Genomic DNA, 18531 nt, shown 5'->3' with positions numbered 1-18531 from the left:
GGGTTCTAGGGGATTTCGTGATCAATACGTTGACGTTCTCGCCATGATCGCCGTCCGGGTTGACAATATATTCAAGATTTGACAGATATATTACATGTCTACCAACATACATAGCTATGCGATCAAAGCTGTCCAAAGAGTATCAAGCACAAGTGCTTGATTTTCTACCATCAAGATTCCTTAGCTCCCTTGTAGGTCGATCGTATGGCTAGACAGGAAACCCCGAGACCTCCGACCGAGACACCGATTACTTGGGTACATATGTACATGATCTATCGGAATAACAATTCGTCTATACCTCCAAGCATGCAGATAAATCCGCGCAGGAATGCTGACGGCGGAGTGATCAGTAAGCAGCCCCGGGGGCCCGCGATCGCTGATAGCTTCACTTCGGAAACTTCCTCTTCCTCCTCTCCTCTCGCCCCTCTCCTTTTCCCAGTACATCTAGTCTGTTCGTTCTGCTCGGTCCTTTCCTCCGCGTAAGTCTGCGGTTGTTCGTCGTCTCTACACTCATCTCAGCACGAGATACCTAGGTAGGATCCAAATGCTTAGTGCTCACAGTCTCGGGCCCCCGGGGCGGCTGGGGGCGAGAAGTCAATTATAGTTAAAAGTGAAACAACTACCAAGATTGTATTTGGCAATGATGATGGCTGCCTGAGAAGACTCGATTGCGGACCGCTGGCGCGAGAGCTGCATGGTCATTATCTTTTCTCTCTCTGCCGGCGCACCAACACAGAAAGAGCAGCCTATATACCCAAATGAACCCACCGAGCACTTATCCACCCGGGCAGCCTCGTACTGGGGCTGGCAAGAAGGAACAGGGGCCAATACACCTCCGAGCCAGGGCACGTACATGCATCCTCAAGGCTGAGAAATGCCCCTAATCCGATATCCAAGCAGTCCCGCTGTCGGTCCGCGATCCCTTTTGTTCTCGATTCCCCTCGTCTAGGGGACAGTCCCATGCCCCGAAATGCTGCACCCTCTTCTCCTTCCCCTTTTGCTGGCGTTGTTGCAGTCCATCGCCGGCTCCCCGACATTCAATGCTCAGCACGATGTCCGACCGGGCTGGGAGAATGAGATCATAGAAGAGAATGACTCGACCATCGACGATGCCCCGGAATATTACTACGAAGATGAATTCGGCAATATCAACACCTCACGTAAACGGACTGCTATCCATCATCAACTCGGGAAACGCGACGGCACGGTGATACGGGCCAAAACCTCGCGCCCTGAAGTCAAGTTCTGGTCGCAAGCGCCAGGACAGGAACTGCAAAACCTCGTCGACTTTGCCTTTCTCGATTACGCCGGATCGGGGGTAATCATCTATGTGCACGACTCTGGTTTGAATGAAGACCACCCGGAGTTCAAGGGGGTGCTCCCCGCTGGCGTCAACCGAGGCCAGATCAAGGTTCTTCAACCCCCGAATGTCCCGACGGTCAATGGCGACGTCGAGGGACACGGCACCTGTGTCGCGGATAAAGCAGTCGGTACCCTCTACGGCATTGCCAAAAGTGCGAACTTGACGATGGTTCCTTTTGCCGATTTCAAGAATGACGATTACATGCTGGCCGAGCTACAGGCGATCATCGATGATATCAAGGCGAAGAAGGCGGACAATGCGAAGGAAGACAAGCCGGAGTTTTGGGTGGTGAATCTCAGCTATAGTCTCGGGAAAACCGTGCTGGACGATAGTGATCTCCGTGAAAAATACCGAGAGAAGTACCTGGCCATGGTGAAGGAAGGGGCCCTGCTCACGGTTGCTGCCGGCAACGGAGGATACAGAGCTGTCAGCCAATACCCAGCCCTGTTTGCAGAGGAGGACGCTTTCAAAGACAATATGATCGTCGTTGGTGGAATCGACGTGTATGGCCGTCGACCGAGCTTCTCCCAGGGCGGCCCGCTGGTGACGGTTTGGGCTCCCGCCTTGCTGGAAGTTGGCAAGACGAAGGGCATCATGTGTGCTAAAGGATCCGGGTCGGGGTCATACTTGCGAGCAGGAACTTCTCTCGCTACGTCCCAAGTAGCGGGCCTTGCGGCGTACCTTTATTCCAGCGACTCCAGCCTCCGTAGAGCTGACAATGTGGCCCAGGCAATCAAGAAGAAGATTGAGTCTAGATCGGCCAACGGTGCCTCGTATATGCGCTCAGGATCCAATTTACGGGGCATTTGGAACCGTGAGTCTGGCACTCCTTGGACAGTGGGCGAGTGTGTGTGTTGTTAGACAAGATGAGGATTTTCTCCCAGATATGTGGAACGATGTACAATAAGACCGTCTTGAGGTGCCCTGGGGGGCCGTGATAGATCCCTATGGATGATTGATTGGCATCTGCTCAGACGAGAGAGTAGCTACGCAGGTGAGTCTCATGATCCGATCATTGCCACCTCCAGCCTTTGTGTTATTTATACTTCCGTGCTGAGTGTAGATAGCTTCATTTCTTCGCTCTTTTCTCCTTCCTCTCTTCCCCAGCACTCGATAAGATCTACGCCATCAATTCTATTGGCTATGTACTTACGATAGGTGTATTTAAACCATATTTACTCACTAGTTACCGAGTCGGTGCTGTAGTCTAAAGGACCTGTATCTGGGGTTTTCCCTAACACACCCTTTCTACCGGTGCCTTTTCTTCGAAGTCTTGGTTTTATACCCATGACGGCTGCTGAGGTTAAACGCAGCGCAGTCGAGAAGGAAAGCAAAGTCGACCGACTGTAGTTGTATCAAGTTGATCATACAGAAGTGCGTGGAAAGGCGCCAGATATCCCCATCAAGATCTACGGTGATATTTCACCCCCCTTAGAAGAGGCACGTGCTGACTTGCCACAGAGGGAACCCAGCCCCCAACCCATTCAATATTTATTTTACTCAATCGCCCCCACTGTCGAAAAAGCGTTGCGACTGAAGGATTAAGTGGGATAACATCATCATCCAAGAATGGACTCCGTACAGTCACGATGCAGATTCTGCCTCTCTTCGTTCGACCACCAGGCTTTCAAGGCATGAATTATGCATTTGACTTCACGGTCGGAAATTGATAGAAAGATGGCAAGGGGGTGCATTACTCAATAAGCATCAAAATAAGGTACGGCACTCTGATCTCAGCGAGTCAGGGACATGGGAAGCGAGAGCAAATCATATCCGCGTTCCTGGCGGTATGCTAAGGAGGAGAATTTTCAAGCGTACTAAAGAAGCGAAGGGATCATGCGCAAGCCTCGAACTAGTCGAGTTAAATTCATTCCAGAAGGGGCTAGATAGGGCGAGTTGGGGCCACGACACTAACTCTAGCAAGGCTGCATTTCACTACAGACTCAGTCGAGAGATTTTCACCCGCTAGGTTGGGACCTTGCGGTCGCGCTTACGATACAACCAAATTGGATACACTGCTGGGACCGGAGGATATAGATAGATACACATATATACACATATATACATGTTAGATATGTTATGTCGTCCCGTATAGATCGACGGGTTGTACCAAGCTTCCGCCAAGCAGAACACGGGAGTTTAGCAAGCGCTGGGATTTATTCAAGCCTGCCTAAGCTTCTAAGCTTGCGCTTGATAAGCTTGATCTCCCGCCCCGGGGGCCAAGTTGCGTATTCTCCCATTGTTGTACTTCCAAAACGCCTTGCGGTATCGCCTCACGTCATCATCTGATCTGTATACCCACCTAGGCAGTTATTTACCCACTTAGGCAGGAATTTACCCACTTAGGCAGGTATTTACCCACCTAGGCAGGTATTTACCCACCTAGGCAGTTCTTCAATCAAGAATGCAATCTGGGAAAATACTGTATATGGCAAGGATATACCCGAACAGAACATTGTTAGAGTGTATGTACAAGGTTCGCATTACCGCAATCATCATCATGATCGACGACCGTCTTGTAGATCTAGTTTTGTCAAAGCCCGTACTGATCTGCCTAGAAAACATCATAGATCTTCTCAAGGCCGAGCGACATCAATCTCGACTGAAACACTTGACCATACCTCCTTGTCACCGGGGGGAAATACATGATATGATAATATTACGGCTATTATTATTATTATTATTATTATTATTATTCTGTATGAAAAAGGTTGCGTGGATGCAACCGTGACGGGAATAGCGCGGGGCCAGGGGCTAGTTCCTTCGTTCGATCCATATGGAGACGAATATATAGAGCTTACACCATGGAAACTGACCTACAATAGGCACACAGCCATCTGACGGGCAAAACATCGAAAAAACAGCCTTGTTCCCCTGGGGCCCGGAAATCCGCGAGGCTCAATCATGCCAGGTACTATATGACTATATGTAGGTACGTATATACATATACATGTTGGGGCCACGGGGCGAATCTGAGTTCAATATGAATTGTGAAACTGCCTCTGCACCATCAAAGGATGCAAGTGGGTTGAATGGGGCTACAAGAGGCAAAACCAGGACTGTCCGAGCAGAGAGATGGGATTTGGAGAATGTAGTCGAAAGCAAGCATCTGTCGACTTGCTCGTGTACCTACGTACCTACATGTACATGCTTTGCTCTTGCATTCAAGCATCTGCCCCCAAATAATGGATCCTTGTATGGTGTCGGTCTCTGTGACGCTATTCTTAGGTGCTACAGACTCGAGTCGCAGACCAGTCCTGATGGAGGCACCAATCTCCACCTCATGCGAGCGATTGTGGATACAACAATGATCCGGTTCAGTTTCCGGTCGATACGCCATGCTCGATGCGATTGGACTGTGCCTAACATGGAATGGCAGGGCAATTTCCACCTGGTGGGAACGTGGATCAGCCGGCGAGATGCCCCCAACGCCTTCGGAATATAAGGAAAGCATTTGCTCAAATCCCGCGCCCCGAGCTGGCTCTTTTTGTCTCGTATCTTTTGCACTGGCCGAGGAAATGATGGGGTCTTCGCTAAGAGGCCTATGGCGCGCTCTTCTCTGGGTGTCCTTGCTAGGTAAGTCTCTTCCTCTGTTCACGCCTTGCTGTCGGTTGCTCATACGGAAAATAGTTCTGGTCGTGGAGGTTTCAGGAAAGCCGATCCAAGACTCATCCCGTCGTCACTTCCGGAGAGATGCATCGTCATCATCAGGCTCAATATCGGCTTCAGCATGTCATATCAAGAGTCGCGCCCTCGGTCCGGCTACTTCCCCGGTCCTTTCCCCATCATCGGGTGCAACACCCAATCCTACGCTGACCAAGGGTGCCGCTCCGAATCGTTCTTCAAGCGTGCGAGGGAAAGCTTCTCTCTCGGCTGCCGTCTGCTCCTCGCGTCCCAGAATCGGAACGGCTGCAGTTTCGACTCCGCTCACAACCCCCAAGCGAGGTTCAAGTTCTAGAAAGCTGAATCCGACCTCGGCGGCCGTCTGCTCCTCTCGCCGTAGGGCTGCTTCAAGTGTGATCCCAACCCCTATGTCCGCGCGAGGTTCAAGTTCAGACAAGCTGAAACCAACCTCGGCGGCCGTCTGCTCCTCTCGTCGCAGGGCTGCTTCAAGTGTGATCCCAACCCCTATGTCCGCGCGAGGTTCAAGTTCAGACAAGCTGAAACCAACCTCGGCGGCCGTCTGCTCCTCTCGCCGTAGGGCTGCTTCAAGTGTGATCCCAACCCTCACTTCCGAACGAACTTCCGGCATCTCTACCGGGAAAGCTTCAGGTACAGGCAAGCCAGCTGTTATCTCAGGCTCCGCCACCTCTGGGGATTCTACCGATAGCGCTACTTCCACCTCGAGTTCGACGCGCTCTACCACGTCCACCCCGAAGGTGACGCGCTTTACCACGCAGGATACCTCTACCAGTAGTTCTTCTTCCACCAAGACTACTGACACAACTACTTCGAGCACAACGAGCGAATTCCCCTATAAATCGGTGTGCAAGTCGGACGGAAGAAACAACGCAACATGGCAAAAAGAGAACATGGGGGAGTGGGTTCAATTCCGGTACGTCAAACATGTTCTATTCTATGTCCTCACACAGCTACTCAATGCTGACATTGTTTCTAGTGCCAATGAGATCCCCAAGGACTACGGCAAGTCCTTTTTGGACTGGATGACCAATGAAGTTGCTGGGTTCCTCAACGGGAACAATATTGTCATGTATGTGCCATCTAATCGACGCCCTCACGACTTCACCATGGGGCGTAGTGCTTGTATTCTCTGATCCTAACCAAAGTGTCTCACAGCGCTTATGATGGGACGGCTGTCGTCGGTGGCTCACAGTCCGACTGCGAGGCGGACAAACAGAATGCTTTGGATTACTACACCATTGAGGCGATTGCCAATGTCGGCGAGCTAGCGAACTTGGTTCTGGGCTCTGTTGAGTATGCAAAGGAAGCGTTCACGGGGTATGTTGACAGTCTGGTCAAGAACTTTATTTCGCAGGCCATCTCGATGGTAGGAGAGCTTCTCTTTTGGTCCAAGCTTCGAACGAATTAACAAACTAACAATCCGTATAGGCGAGTGAGTTTATCGAGATGATCGTGGGTTCGGTGATGCAGGTTGGCATGGCATTCCTCGTTCCCTACATCAGCCCTCTCGTGAAGGCGGCCTTGATCGAAGGCGAAGCCGCAGTCAACACTATTCTTGAGTATGAATCGAGCATAGCGTCATTCCTAGACGGAGCTGCAACCTCTGCTGGTGCGGTGTAAGTACTTCTTTCTGTTCGGAGATCATACCTCCGTTGGACGATCGGGTTGGACGCTAACCTCGCGTGTAGAGCTGAACGAGATATCGACGTGGAGGCCAATCTGGAAGACATTATCGGTAAACAAGTCACTAACCTTTACGATGGCATGCAAGATTACTTCAACGGTCTGGTCAACGGAATCGCATACAACAACCAGCCCCAGCAAGATTATGCGACCAACAAGAGCGGCCTGCCCTATTTGCTCAAATCTGGGATGTTTGCCTCTTCACCAACCACCAACACCGTGGAGGGCATTACCAACTTTACAACAAATGGAATCATCGCGGCTGCTATCAACATCGTTTTCAAAGAAAGAGGCATTTACGTGGTCCACACTACCTATGATAAAGCATATGGCAGCAACACATGCAAGACCACGCTCAAAAATGACCTGGTCCGCGTTTGTGATGGCAATGATGCTTATTTCCTCCTGGAAGCCTCATACACATGGCCCACGGAAGGCAACGATGCAATCACTGGCTGGGATAAGTTTGCTGATTATGGATTGACCCTTCTCCAATTCATCAAGGCTGCCGTCTACAACCAGAAGCAGAGGGGCTACGACAGCCCAACCTCCAACGATGTCTTGTCAGACATCATGAAGGGGAATGTTAAACCGAACGATATCTCGGTCAGCCTTCCGGTTTGCGAGGTGACGGAGAGCGATGTCAAATCCTATGACACCAGGAAGAAAAAGCGAATTGGCATGCCAACCAAGCCCCTCCCTTGTGATGCAGAAGTGGTAAGTATTGCTCTACGCAAACTACATACGGTCGTCGCTTTACCCTTAGCTAATATACGCCGTACAGTGTCGCTTCAAAGATGTCGTGGCGGAAACCTGCGAGAAACAGAAGGTCAACGGCAAGGATTGGCCCCTGAAGTTCGCTTGCTGCAAGTAATGAAGCCTTCGCGGCCCTGTTCTCGACCTTCAGCATCTCAGCTACTTGTTTGTTTGATCAAGCTCTGGCGTCTCTTGCTCATATACGGTATTTTAAATGCATTGAACTCACAAGATTGCAATTCCTCGACATCAAAGGCATCTGCTTTCTATCTTGGAATAAACCGCTAGTCGAACCAGGTATTGTATGTAGGGTATCGTCACCACGGACCAACGTAGCCTGATTCCTGCTCAGGGGACGTACGTCGAAGAGTATACTGTTTCATCATCAGGCATAATGATGAAAAGATCCTGCATCTGTACACCGCACTCATGCGTCGATGGCCCCGGCTCTCCTGTATGCTCAACCCTTCTCAGATGCTGCATCCATCGTGATTCTTGTAGAGCGTGGCCGAGTCTAGCACGGTGCCATTGCCACTGGCTAGTTGAATGAAGCCGCGCAATTAGAAAAGGACCGCGTGTGGTAACTGGAACGTTTGGACTTACCGATAAAGTCCTGCGTGATGTGAGTACAGTTGTGGACGGTGAAGCGACTCCATCCGTAAACGGTATCAATGGCCCTGACTGTATAGTCCTCCAACGGGTAATTCAGAGATGACAGGCCCTCATAGTGACCAGCAGCACCATTGACCAGGTACCACGGAGCGGAGGGATTCGTAAGCCCCTTGGGATCAGGTGTTCCATTCGCGATCGGCGCCAGCCGCTCGTAGAAGTGCTTGTGTCCGAACAGAGCAATATCAACCCCGTACTCCAGGAACAAGGGCTCAAAGGCTGCCTGACAGGACCCACACTTGGTCTTGTCGACATACCATGGGCGATGGCCAGCGACAATAACCCATGGGGTCTTCTTCCGGTCGACAGAAGCGAGGTCTTCCTGTAGCCACCTGAGTTGCGTGCCATTAGGCGCGAACGGGCCGGCGTTCTCATCACCACTTCCACCGGGGAGGTCCGGAGCATCAGGGAACTGAGGAGTTAGCAGGAGAAGCTCCCGGATGCGCCCACTGTGGCTTCGACTCACATCAGTCTCCGTGTTGATCTGGATAAAGTGCACCAGCCCATAGTCCCAAGAATACCAGAAATTCTCAAGACCCCTCGACTGCTCGGAAGGCATGCGGAAGTGATTGCGGAAGCCGGTAAAGTTAGTTTGGCCCTGCATGCAGATACTCTCAGTATAGGAACCACTTCCTCCGTTGTCACAATTGGCCTCATGGTTTCCTAGTTGATTGCATAATTAGCCCTTCGAGTCATTGCATGGGTGTTTGAAAGGCCCTGGATAGACTTACCTGGGCCAACCATGTACGGGCGATCCATGGTCACACTTTCGGCCATTTCGTTGTAGAATGCATTCAAAATCGTCTCGTATACAGCAGCCCCTCCCTTGATCGTGGTATTGGGCAAGAAGCCATTGAGCTCCTCCTTGAGCCAGTCATCTGCATAAGCAAGGTCACCATCTAGACAGCTTGCTTGTCAGCACCCTGTTCGGATAGAAGATGCAAAGCAACTGACCATGCCACATAAAGTCAAACTGATCCTTGAACTGGCTCAAAGACTGCATAGTCGTAGTTTCACCGGGGCTGAGAGCGTCCTTTTGGCCATAATCGGTCAAGCCCAAGGGACCCATCGTCCCTAGGTCACCGAAGAAGGCAAAAGTGTACGGTCGAGGATTTCCAGCCGACAGGCTGGTTTTGAACGTGTGTCGATCACTTTCATTGGCACAGTGTACGGCAAAGCTGTACTCGGTGTCCGGGTCAAGCCCGCCGATGACAACATGATTGCTGTACGTGGATGACGTGGGATATGTGACCGACACCTCTGAGAAGGCAATGCGATCGAGGCGCGAGCCTCTCCCATATCGGACGGAGGGGAATTGAAGCTTCGCCGCTGTGTTCCAACTCACGGTCATGCCACGGTCACCGGCGTAGTTGAAGTGTAGTTGCTCTGGCGCTGTCCGATTCCCCCGACAGCCGGTGAATGCATCCTTGAAACCCGTGGGCAGACGGGCAGCCTGACCAGCAGCGACGAGACCAAGTAGGACGGCAAAGGTTTGAGATGCCATGGTGAAGCGAAGCGGTCAAAGGGAGTCTTACAAGACTTTGGGGCTTGCGATTCCGACCATTGCCGTGGGCGACGACTTGGAGACTTATAGAGAGGTCGGTAAGAGCAGGCCGCGCTATGCCGGTAAATGATACTTGCAAATCCCATTTATTTGCCCGTCTTCTGCACGTGGCGTAGCAGCAGCCTTGCGCTAAGAGGGCTAAGCTTCTGGCAGTGGCCTATGGTATCTCGAGCATGCACCACGTTGGCGGCCGAGAGTGGTTGGTGTGGGCCGGAGAATGCATATCGCAGGGCTGAGAGGTGGACTCACGCTTCCGATTTCCGCCTTGGGCCGGGGTGTAGTATCGATTTTCACCGTCGCTGTAGTCGCATGATATTCTCATTCTATGTAAAAGGTGAACGCCAGCTATGCGTATCAGAATGATCGTGCCCAGATACATGTACCTCCCATCGATCTCAAATCCATCCAGAACGCCCCAGACACCGGGTATTTCCCCCTATTTTTTTTCAACAGAAACCTAGCCGCCGATACAAAACGAAAAGAAACCGCAAATGAAGCGCGCACGTAGAGTCCAGATCATGTCATCGTAACATCCTCCGCAGGCGTGGTTGCAGTGGATGGCTCGGGGGGAGCATCGGTCATCGCATCGTCTTCGTCCGCGTCGGCGGTGGAGACTCCGTTTTGCAGAGTACCGTTGCCAGCGAACGAGTCAGAGGCAGAGCCCGAAGCATCTTGAGGGTCACCCTCAGGAGCCTCCTCCCACACGCGCACTGTCTTGTCCAGCCCACAGCTGACTAGCAGACGTTTGTCATTCAACTTGCCTGAGTGTACCCCAAGAACAACGTCCGTATGTCCCTCGATCCGCTGTAAAACCTTCTTGCTGACAAGATCCCAGCAGAGGATGGCACCGTCCTCGCTTCCACTGACGGCGAAGCATAGGGGCGGGGTGTACTTCACGTTCGGTGGCCCATAGAGACCGAAGCATCCAGACAAACTGTATTTCTTGTTGACATGGCCCTGGAATGTCTTGACGACACGGCTCTCCACATAATTCCACATGCGAACACAGCCATCGAGTGTCCAGGCCAGAATGTACTTGCCATTGGGGGAGAACTTGACGCATGTCGCGGGCGGGTTGTCTTCGTGGACGAGCGTCCGGAGACACTGGCCGCTGTGAGTGTCCCAAACACGGACAAGACCGTCAAGAGCGCACGAAACAATGAGCGTGCCGTCGTGGACAACGTCAATGCCGGCAACGGGGTCGGAATGCGCGGGTAGGGATCGCATCACTCGAGCTCGGCGTACGTCCCATAGAAAGACAGCTTCATCGTAGGAGCCGCTGACGAGGATATTGCCTTTGGGAGCAAAGGCGATCTGGTAAACATAGTTGTGGTGGCCGACGAAAGGTTTGGTATGAGCTCTGCCCTGTAGAGGAATAAGCTGAGGATCTCGAGAGTAGACCGTGGTCCACAATGTGTCTTACCGTGTTCACGTTCCAAAATCGAATCGTCTTATCATCGGACCCTGATGCAATCCATTGGCCGTCGGGACTCCATGCAAGGGTGGAAATTCCTGCCAGATGACCCTCAAAGGTGTAAATGAGTCTGGCGGTCAAAGTATCCCACACCTTAACAGCTGCGTCCGCGCCTGTGGAGACTAATTAGTGGCGTCCTTAGATGGTCAGGACAGATGACATACCAGCACTAGCGATCATAGAGCAGTCCGGCGAGAACTGGACGGCGGACACCCCGCGCAGGTGGCCCTGCAGCACAAATTTCTCTTTGTAGTTCACGCGCTCAGGCTTGGGAGGTGGGGCGGCGACTGAAGGAACGGGAGTAGGAGAACGGTCTGACATAGCGTCGTCATCGGCAGTGTGGATGTCGGAAGTGCTTCGTTGATCTTCTGAAAGTGCGTCCGACTCATCGTGGGAGCGCTCGGCGTGGCTGCTCAGATCGGCGGGGCGATTGATGGGTGAGGGACTGCGCCGGTTGCGGGAGGTGCGCCAGTACTCCTCTGCATCGACAGCCAATTCATCTGGGCTTTCCGACTCGCTAAACCGACGCCCAGGGAGACTCGCGCGCTGCGGGGTGATAGTCCTCTGCACTGTCCAGCTTGTTCGCCGGCGTTCGAGTTCATGATCAGAGACCACGGCCAATTCGTCGGATGAAGAATCGACAGGCGACGGGACGCGAGTCTCCCGCCGACGAGTTCTTGGTTGCGCATGGTCCATGAAGAATTGAGCCCACGGGGACAATGGACAATGGACAACGCGCGGAGTTCCAGTCGCAACTTGCGCGCGGAGAGAAAACCACGCGCGTCCGGAGGCGGTGAGCGCCGAGCTTTTCGATTTACTTTGACATCACCGCCGATCGACGTCCGTTGACAGCGACGAATCTCCCGCCACGGCCCAATGGCCTCTTCAATTCCCGCGAGTGAGCCTCCGACTCGCATCCGGATTCTGACCCTCAATTGCTGGGGTCTGAAGTATCTCGCCACGTATCGCCATGAACGACTGTCGGAAATCGGACGACAACTCGCACTGGCCAGTCCGCCACCCGACATAGTTGGACTGCAAGAGTGCTGGACACAGCAAGACTACGAGAGCATTCGCGACCAAACACGTCATCTGTTACCATATGGCAAATTCTATTTTGGAGGTATATTCGGTGCGGGTTTGGCAATTCTGTCACGATGGCCGATCGAAGAGAGCAGCATGTATGCCTACCCGTTGAACGGGCGCCCAACAGCATTCTTCCGCGGCGACTGGTTCGTAGGGAAGGGTGTGGCCTGCGCAAGAGTCCGCTTTGGGACCGGCACAGCCGATGTGGCCGAGGTGTTTTGCACACATCTACACGCCCCCTATGAGCGCGAGCCACATGATTCCTATCTCTGCCACCGCACAGCGCAAGCATGGGAGATAGCCAAACTGATGCGAGGTGCCGCCGAGCGTGGGCACCTGGTGATTGGACTGGGCGATTTTAATATGCTTCCCTCGTCATTCGCCCATCGACTGATATCCGCCCAGAGCCCCGTCCGCGATGTGTGGCGTGAGCTGCATCCCAACTCGTCAGTCGGAGCGGCCATTGACGCTGTCGAGCGTGCTTGCAAGCGGCCTATCCCATCTGCAGAATTCAACCTCATCGAGAACGGCGCCACGTGCGACGGCGCCTTCAATACCTGGCGCTGGTCTAAGGCTCTCCGCAAGCGCCTCGACAAGGGCGAACAGATTACGGTCGACAAAGATGCCGAAGACCCTCGCGCGAAACGCCTCGACTACATATTCGTCGGAGATGGCGGTTATCCTCCTGCCTTTCCTCCCGCACGCTGGTCTGTCGAGTCCGCGCAGGTCAGCATGACCCAGCGCCATCCGACCCTCCGCTGCTCCCTGAGCGACCACTTCGCCGTGGAGGCCGTGATCACTCGTTCTCCAGCTACAGTCCCTGTTCCCTCGGGTGAAGCGGATCCTGTACCCTCCTCGCCTAGATCCCCATCTCTCCATAAAACCACCTCCGCCAAAGTCTCCCCTAATGCCGGTCTCTCTCCCGAGACATACGACCACATTGTTGGCATGATTGATACGTACGTGCTCCGCGAGCGCTCACAGCGCCGCTGGCGCCTCGCGCATTTCTTCTTGTCAGTCGTCATCTCAATTGGATGCATGGTTGGCGTGTGGTGGGTCGGTAGTCGGACATACATTGGATTCATCTTGATTCTCGTCAGCACGCTGAACTTCGGAGCTGGAATCCTGGACGGTCTGATTGGCGGTCTGTTTGTCTCCAGCGAACTGCGTGCCCTCAAAGAGTTTGAGTGGGAAGTTCGGAATGCAAGAGGTCTAGTCGTTGCTGCAGAGGGTAATGCAGATCGAGAGAAGGCCGCATGATCTTTAGCAGTACTGAAGGACTGGGAGTCTGGAGTCTGGCTTTCTTGCTTTCATCATCCTTCATATTTCGTCGTTGCAGCTTGAGACCTAGGTAACCTGTAGTATACCATCGTCCAGTTTTGTATGGCCCGGACCCTAATGGATAATGCTTATATTATTATTGAGTCATAATTAGAAATACATTTACGATTCTACGAGGATATTTCGGCATAATCGCACAAAACGAGTGTGGAGTGCATTTTACTGACATCCAGCAAAAAGCTAGCTAATCCTCCATCGTCACAATCATCATCATAAAAGCCCGCCTAGACTGCGAGGTAAAAGGCTCAAAGAGCCGGATTTACTCAGCACATTCACGCTTGCGCTCGTCGAAGACGCGCAGCGCCTCCTCGGCAGCCTTCACACCACTCATAGCCATGGCACCAAAGGTCGGGCCCATGCGGTTGAAGCCATCGATCTCCGACAGTTCCATGCCACCGATGATAAGACCCTTGGTGACCTCACGGGTGTTCTTCACGATCGCGTCCTCGGCCGCGTTCATATCCAGACCACGCATGCCACCGAGCTTCTCGATGGAGTTCATGGAGACGAGACGCTTGGCACAGAACGCACCGAACGGACCGTCGTGGCCAGTGGTGCTGATGATGATCGGGGCATTGATGGTGTTGGGGTCCATGCAGGAGTGGTCGTCGTGGTGTAGGGTCACGAGCGTCCAGTTAACCACGACACCAGCGAGGCGAACGCTGTCGCCGTCGCGACGGGTGATCAAGTCCTCGACGCAGGTTGCGTTGAAGAGCTTGACATTCGGGAAGGACAGCACGCGCGACAGCAGGGTCGAGGTGAACAGCGCGGCGTGCTTGACCACCACGAAGTTCGGGTTGGTGGGCTCTTCCTCGAAGGGAACGCCCAGCTCGGTCAGGAAAGCGTCTGCGGGACGACGCAGAACCATGGCCGAGAAGAGCTGGCCACCGAGCCAGGCACCACCGCCTATTTTTTGGGATGATATCAGTTTACATGTTCCTGGGAGACTAGCGGCATAGAAGCTGAGACTAACCAGGAGACACGGAGGCCTCGAGAATGGCAATCTTCAGGTCCGGACGGGCCTTGGCCAGCACGTAGGCAGTGCTGAGACCGCAGGAACCAGCGCCGACGATGACAACGTCGCTCTCGGCATAGTTGTCCAGATCCTGGAAGTAGCGACGAGTCATGGCACGCGAGACCTGGCTCTCGCGGATGGGGGCGAACTTGAACTCATCCCACTTGCCGCCAAACTGTTCAAGGAGCTTGCTCTGACTCTGGCCAGTCAGGGTAGTGGTAGGGACCATCTCAGGCACCACCTTACCCTTGACAGTGGTGGGAGCAGGAGTAGGCTCAAAGATAGCAGCGGGTGGAGACATTGTGGGTTAGGGATCAAGTCGACGGAACGTTGACTTGGAACCTCGGTCAGTTTGCACACAACAAAAGAGGGAGAATGGGGAAGGCATGATCCTTTCGCTGGTATTATCCAGATCAAGTTTTGACCGTATAATCTCAGAACGAACCCACGACAGTTGGCACTCCTACCCAAGCTTCAAATAGCCAAAGTCTTTTGAGACCGAGGAACTTGAAGGGTATCAATGCTTGGAGAAGGAGGGATTATGCCAACCGCGTGAGAACGAACACCGGCCCACGCACAGAAGTTACCTGAGATACCTTGATCCCTAAGAGATAATATGTCCAGCCAAAGCAGATCCATGGCTTCCCGCCGGATGGTGGGGGGCTGTATGTACTTGTCCGAGTGTAGATCTGGGAAGGTGGTTAGCACTGTATGAGATGCTGAGGCATTTCATAGTTACTGTAGATCTGATGGACGATAATTCGTAGAGCAGTAGAAGCTGTGAAGGGGGAAAGAAAAAGGGCAGCACGAAGGAGGGGCAGGGCAACCTTATATGCGCGCGCCCACCCCACCATCCCACACAGTGCTGTCATCCTTCTCCGAATCTATCCGTTCACCGGAGTCTCGGTGGCCGGTGAACGGAGAGGGGAATGCCGATCTCGATCGCATCATGACGTTTCTGATTAGCCCGGGACTTGAGTTGCTGCTACGCACATTAATATTGTGTGGGGGTCAACTTAAGCTACATGGCTTCCCAGAGTTCCCTGAGACCACTGAGACTTCCTAGGTTACGAGGGCATACGAGATACTGTATCTTCATTCATTGAGTGCGATTAGTACATGACTGCTAACGGAGTCCATTCCCACAGTACAGGGCAAAATCCACGCTTGATGTGGATGCGCCGGGCGACACTAGTCCGTATGCTCTCCTGGTACAATTCAGTTCCCCATTTTTTTCTTGCAGGTGACGGGCAAATTTCTTAGCAAATCTCTTAGCAAATATCCTCTCGTTCAAGTTTGGGATGGGTTGAAATATACAGCGATGAGGTTGTCGAGCTCCCACATGAGATCATGAGGGTTCTGACATCATGGAGAGTCATAACTACGTTAACTAGTTAAATATTGTAGTTAACAATTGCAAAAGGCCGAGGTGTGTGTGGAGACAGCAAAGCAGACAACAAGGAGCAAGGCCTTCCGACCCAATCATCCGAATCCAATCTTCATAGTACATAGCGGAAGCTGGCGCCGTAGTTGTCTTCCGTAGCCATCTCGTCCTTGGCTGTATCTACCTCGAGTTGCGGTCCGTACTTCTTTTCGAGCTGTCGGTTCTCCCACACCAGCAAGAAGCGGAGACTCAACGCAAGTAATGTCGTGAAAAGCATGAAGGCAGCGCAGATGGACATACCCCTAACATAGCGCGGTGCTTCGGCGTCAGGGAACACATTGGTCCCCAAGAAGGGGCCACACTGTCCGATAATATTGAGCAGGATGATACCCCCACCGCGGCGGGTATCGGAGCCCTGGTTGTCTGGAGCGCAGATCATAACAGTTAGAGAGAAAAGTTCCGCCAGCCTGATATCCCCCCTGGTTGATGCAAATGGGGATGACTCACTTAATACCCACGGCAAAATGTTGGCGATCGATGGGAACACTCCACACGCGGCCAGAAACACCCCGAAATATCGCACGCCCACTGACTGGCAGGTGGCTAACAGGATGTACCCCACACCGCCGATCAGCGACATGGATGCGATCATAAATCCACGCTGTCGGATCCGATCCGCCACCCAGGTGGTCGCGATGGTCGCGAGGAAGGAGGCGAAGAACGGCGGTGCCGTGAGGCCCTGGGCGTTGATGGCTGTGAACCCCATCTCTTTGAGGATAGTCGGCAGGAAGACTGGCAGTGAAGAGAAGCTCACATTGCAGCTGAAGTACATCAACTAGACGTAAAGAAGAAATTAGCGAGCTCCCGCCAAAAGGATCCGTGGAGCTACGAACCGCTGTAAGCCAGGCCTTCGCATCTAAGAGTGTCTGGGTCAGTTCTTTCCATTGGATCTTGCCGTTCCTATCTGCTTCCCCTGCCTGTTGCAGTCCGCGGGCACGTGCGACATTCTTCTCTTCCTCGGTGAAGAATCTCGCCGATGATGGTGAATCCGGCACAAAGAACCAAGCCAATAAGGCCGACACGCAGACAGGGAGACCCTCGACAAGGAACAAAAGTCGCCAATTGGCTATTGTCGCATGGCCCGATGTGATACCGTACGCAAGGGCACCAGCAAAAGTATTGGCCAGAGGAGCAGCCGATAAGAACAGGCCACATCGGAGACCCAGCTCGTGGCGACGGTAGAAAAAGGACAGGAGGTAGGGCACACCGGGCCCGAAGCCAGCTTCAAAGGCACCCATCAGGAATCGCAGTGCCATCATGCCCTGCCAATTCTCCGTGGCTGCTTGGCAGGTTGCGACTAAGCCCCTGTGGCACACAACGGTGAGTGCATATTCTTCTATACATTCGTACATTCGTTTGTGGAGATCAACATCAAACACACGTGGGCACATACCAGGAGAATACGACGAAGGCAGCCCATTGGTGCGGCTTGATGATCTTCCACATCAGCGCCTGGAACTCAAACACCGTGTATGAAATGTAAAAGATCGTCAGCAACCACGCGTACCGCTTCCCGTCGAGAGAAAGGTCTTCTTCCATGCCGGCGATTTTGGCATTTCTGTAGAGCAATCAGTTTGGTTCGTTCAGTCTGCTGCCCGTGAGGTGATGACGGACCCGATGTTACTGCGGTCAAGGAAAGCGAGTAGATCTGGTGTTGCGTGGTTTCAATTAGAAACGTTCACTGGTTTCTTCCTCATCTTTGGCATGAGATCTGTCATACAGAAAAATCCCATCAAGGTTGGGACTCGCCAATCCAACTTCCTTAAGACTCGGCGCTCCAGTTCCGGGTCGATCGAAGTAGATGCTGTCATCACCGCGGGAGGTTGAACTGGCCCAGTCTCCTGGTGAGCAGGCACGGTCTTCTCAACATCTGGATCGGGCGCGGTCTGGATGTCATCCTCGGGCGGATCACTCTTGCCGAAGAAACCCATGGCGATGGAGGATTGACTTGTGGGAGTCAGATGAAGCAAAAGCGAACACTCGGAATCAAGCCGGGGAAAACGGCGGCTCCATCTTCTTATACGTAGAAGGGAGTCCCCCCTCCCGATCGACACGGTCGTCATTGGCACACCATAGGTCTCTCTACTCGGCTGACTGCGTCTTCGGATGGTCGACACAGTGATTGGTGGCACCACGGTAACCAGTACAAGGACATCCCCACAGCGCGGACAGGCCCAAGCTGGCGAAGACGTCCAAAGCCCCGCGAAGACGAGCCGGGGATACCAATCGAGTGGATGCGGGTGGAGAGTTGCGGCAGTGCGGGCAAAAGCTTGAGTGGAGCAAGCTCGTCCACCCCGGAATTGTGAAGCCGCTGTGGGTTACTCTACAATATCCTGGTACTTCATTCCACAAGTCTTGTACTCTATACTGGCTAGAACGGTTATTCATCCAAATGACACCGCTAGGTAGTTTTATCGATCTTGGTCATGCCCGAGTCGCATTACCATTTGTAAATATACCCAGGTACTGATTGTTAGATCACCGGCATGCGAGG

General features: G+C 53.0%; 7 protein-coding genes across 7 annotated transcripts; 3 read left to right on the top strand and 4 right to left on the bottom strand.

The window, feature by feature from the left end:
- Window positions 1-970: 970 nt before the first annotated feature.
- N7459_005322 (peptidase S8/S53 domain-containing protein) lies at window positions 971-2224 on the top strand (the record flags this gene model as incomplete). The annotated part of the gene is made up of 1 exon (XM_056944506.1): window positions 971-2224. The coding sequence occupies one exon, from the start codon at window positions 971-973 to the stop codon at window positions 2222-2224; it is 1254 nt and encodes a 417-aa protein (XP_056801389.1).
- A 2477-nt stretch (window positions 2225-4701) lies between these two features.
- Window positions 4702-7562, top strand: N7459_005321 (uncharacterized protein; the record flags this gene model as incomplete). Its single annotated transcript, XM_056944505.1, has 7 exons — window positions 4702-4939; window positions 4994-5918; window positions 5982-6074; window positions 6161-6371; window positions 6434-6621; window positions 6694-7405; window positions 7473-7562. The coding sequence occupies 7 exons, from the start codon at window positions 4702-4704 to the stop codon at window positions 7560-7562; spliced, it is 2457 nt and encodes an 818-aa protein (XP_056801388.1).
- Window positions 7563-7914: 352 nt separating this feature from the next.
- On the bottom strand, window positions 7915-9617 carry N7459_005320 (purple acid phosphatase family protein; the record flags this gene model as incomplete). The annotated part of the gene is made up of 4 exons (XM_056944504.1): window positions 7915-7982; window positions 8048-8776; window positions 8845-9012; window positions 9068-9617. 4 exons carry the CDS (start codon window positions 9615-9617, stop codon window positions 7915-7917), a joined length of 1515 nt encoding a protein of 504 aa, XP_056801387.1.
- A 576-nt stretch (window positions 9618-10193) lies between these two features.
- N7459_005319 (WD40 repeat domain-containing protein) lies at window positions 10194-11847 on the bottom strand (the record flags this gene model as incomplete). Its single annotated transcript, XM_056944503.1, has 3 exons — window positions 10194-11042; window positions 11101-11264; window positions 11316-11847. 3 exons carry the CDS (start codon window positions 11845-11847, stop codon window positions 10194-10196), a joined length of 1545 nt encoding a protein of 514 aa, XP_056801386.1.
- A 180-nt stretch (window positions 11848-12027) lies between these two features.
- N7459_005318 (inositol phosphosphingolipid phospholipase) lies at window positions 12028-13497 on the top strand (the record flags this gene model as incomplete). Its single annotated transcript, XM_056944502.1, has 1 exon — window positions 12028-13497. One exon carries the CDS (start codon window positions 12028-12030, stop codon window positions 13495-13497), a length of 1470 nt encoding a protein of 489 aa, XP_056801385.1.
- A 340-nt stretch (window positions 13498-13837) lies between these two features.
- On the bottom strand, window positions 13838-14894 carry thiA (thiamine thiazole synthase; the record flags this gene model as incomplete). The annotated part of the gene is made up of 2 exons (XM_056944501.1): window positions 13838-14484; window positions 14552-14894. 2 exons carry the CDS (start codon window positions 14892-14894, stop codon window positions 13838-13840), a joined length of 990 nt encoding a protein of 329 aa, XP_056801384.1.
- Window positions 14895-16092: 1198 nt separating this feature from the next.
- N7459_005316 (putative MFS transporter) lies at window positions 16093-17968 on the bottom strand (the record flags this gene model as incomplete). Its single annotated transcript, XM_056944500.1, has 6 exons — window positions 16093-16400; window positions 16485-16812; window positions 16871-17342; window positions 17431-17595; window positions 17652-17685; window positions 17758-17968. The coding sequence occupies 6 exons, from the start codon at window positions 17966-17968 to the stop codon at window positions 16093-16095; spliced, it is 1518 nt and encodes a 505-aa protein (XP_056801383.1).
- Window positions 17969-18531: the final 563 nt, after the last annotated feature.

The sequence above is a fragment of the Penicillium hispanicum genome, assembly GCF_028827665.1.
Source record: "Penicillium hispanicum strain IBT 35686 chromosome Unknown utg000004l_segment0_segment0, whole genome shotgun sequence".
In the NCBI taxonomy this organism is placed as follows: domain Eukaryota; kingdom Fungi; phylum Ascomycota; class Eurotiomycetes; order Eurotiales; family Aspergillaceae; genus Penicillium; species Penicillium hispanicum.
The sequence above is the reverse complement of the archived record's forward strand: the minus strand, read 5'-3'. Positions and strand labels throughout refer to the sequence as shown.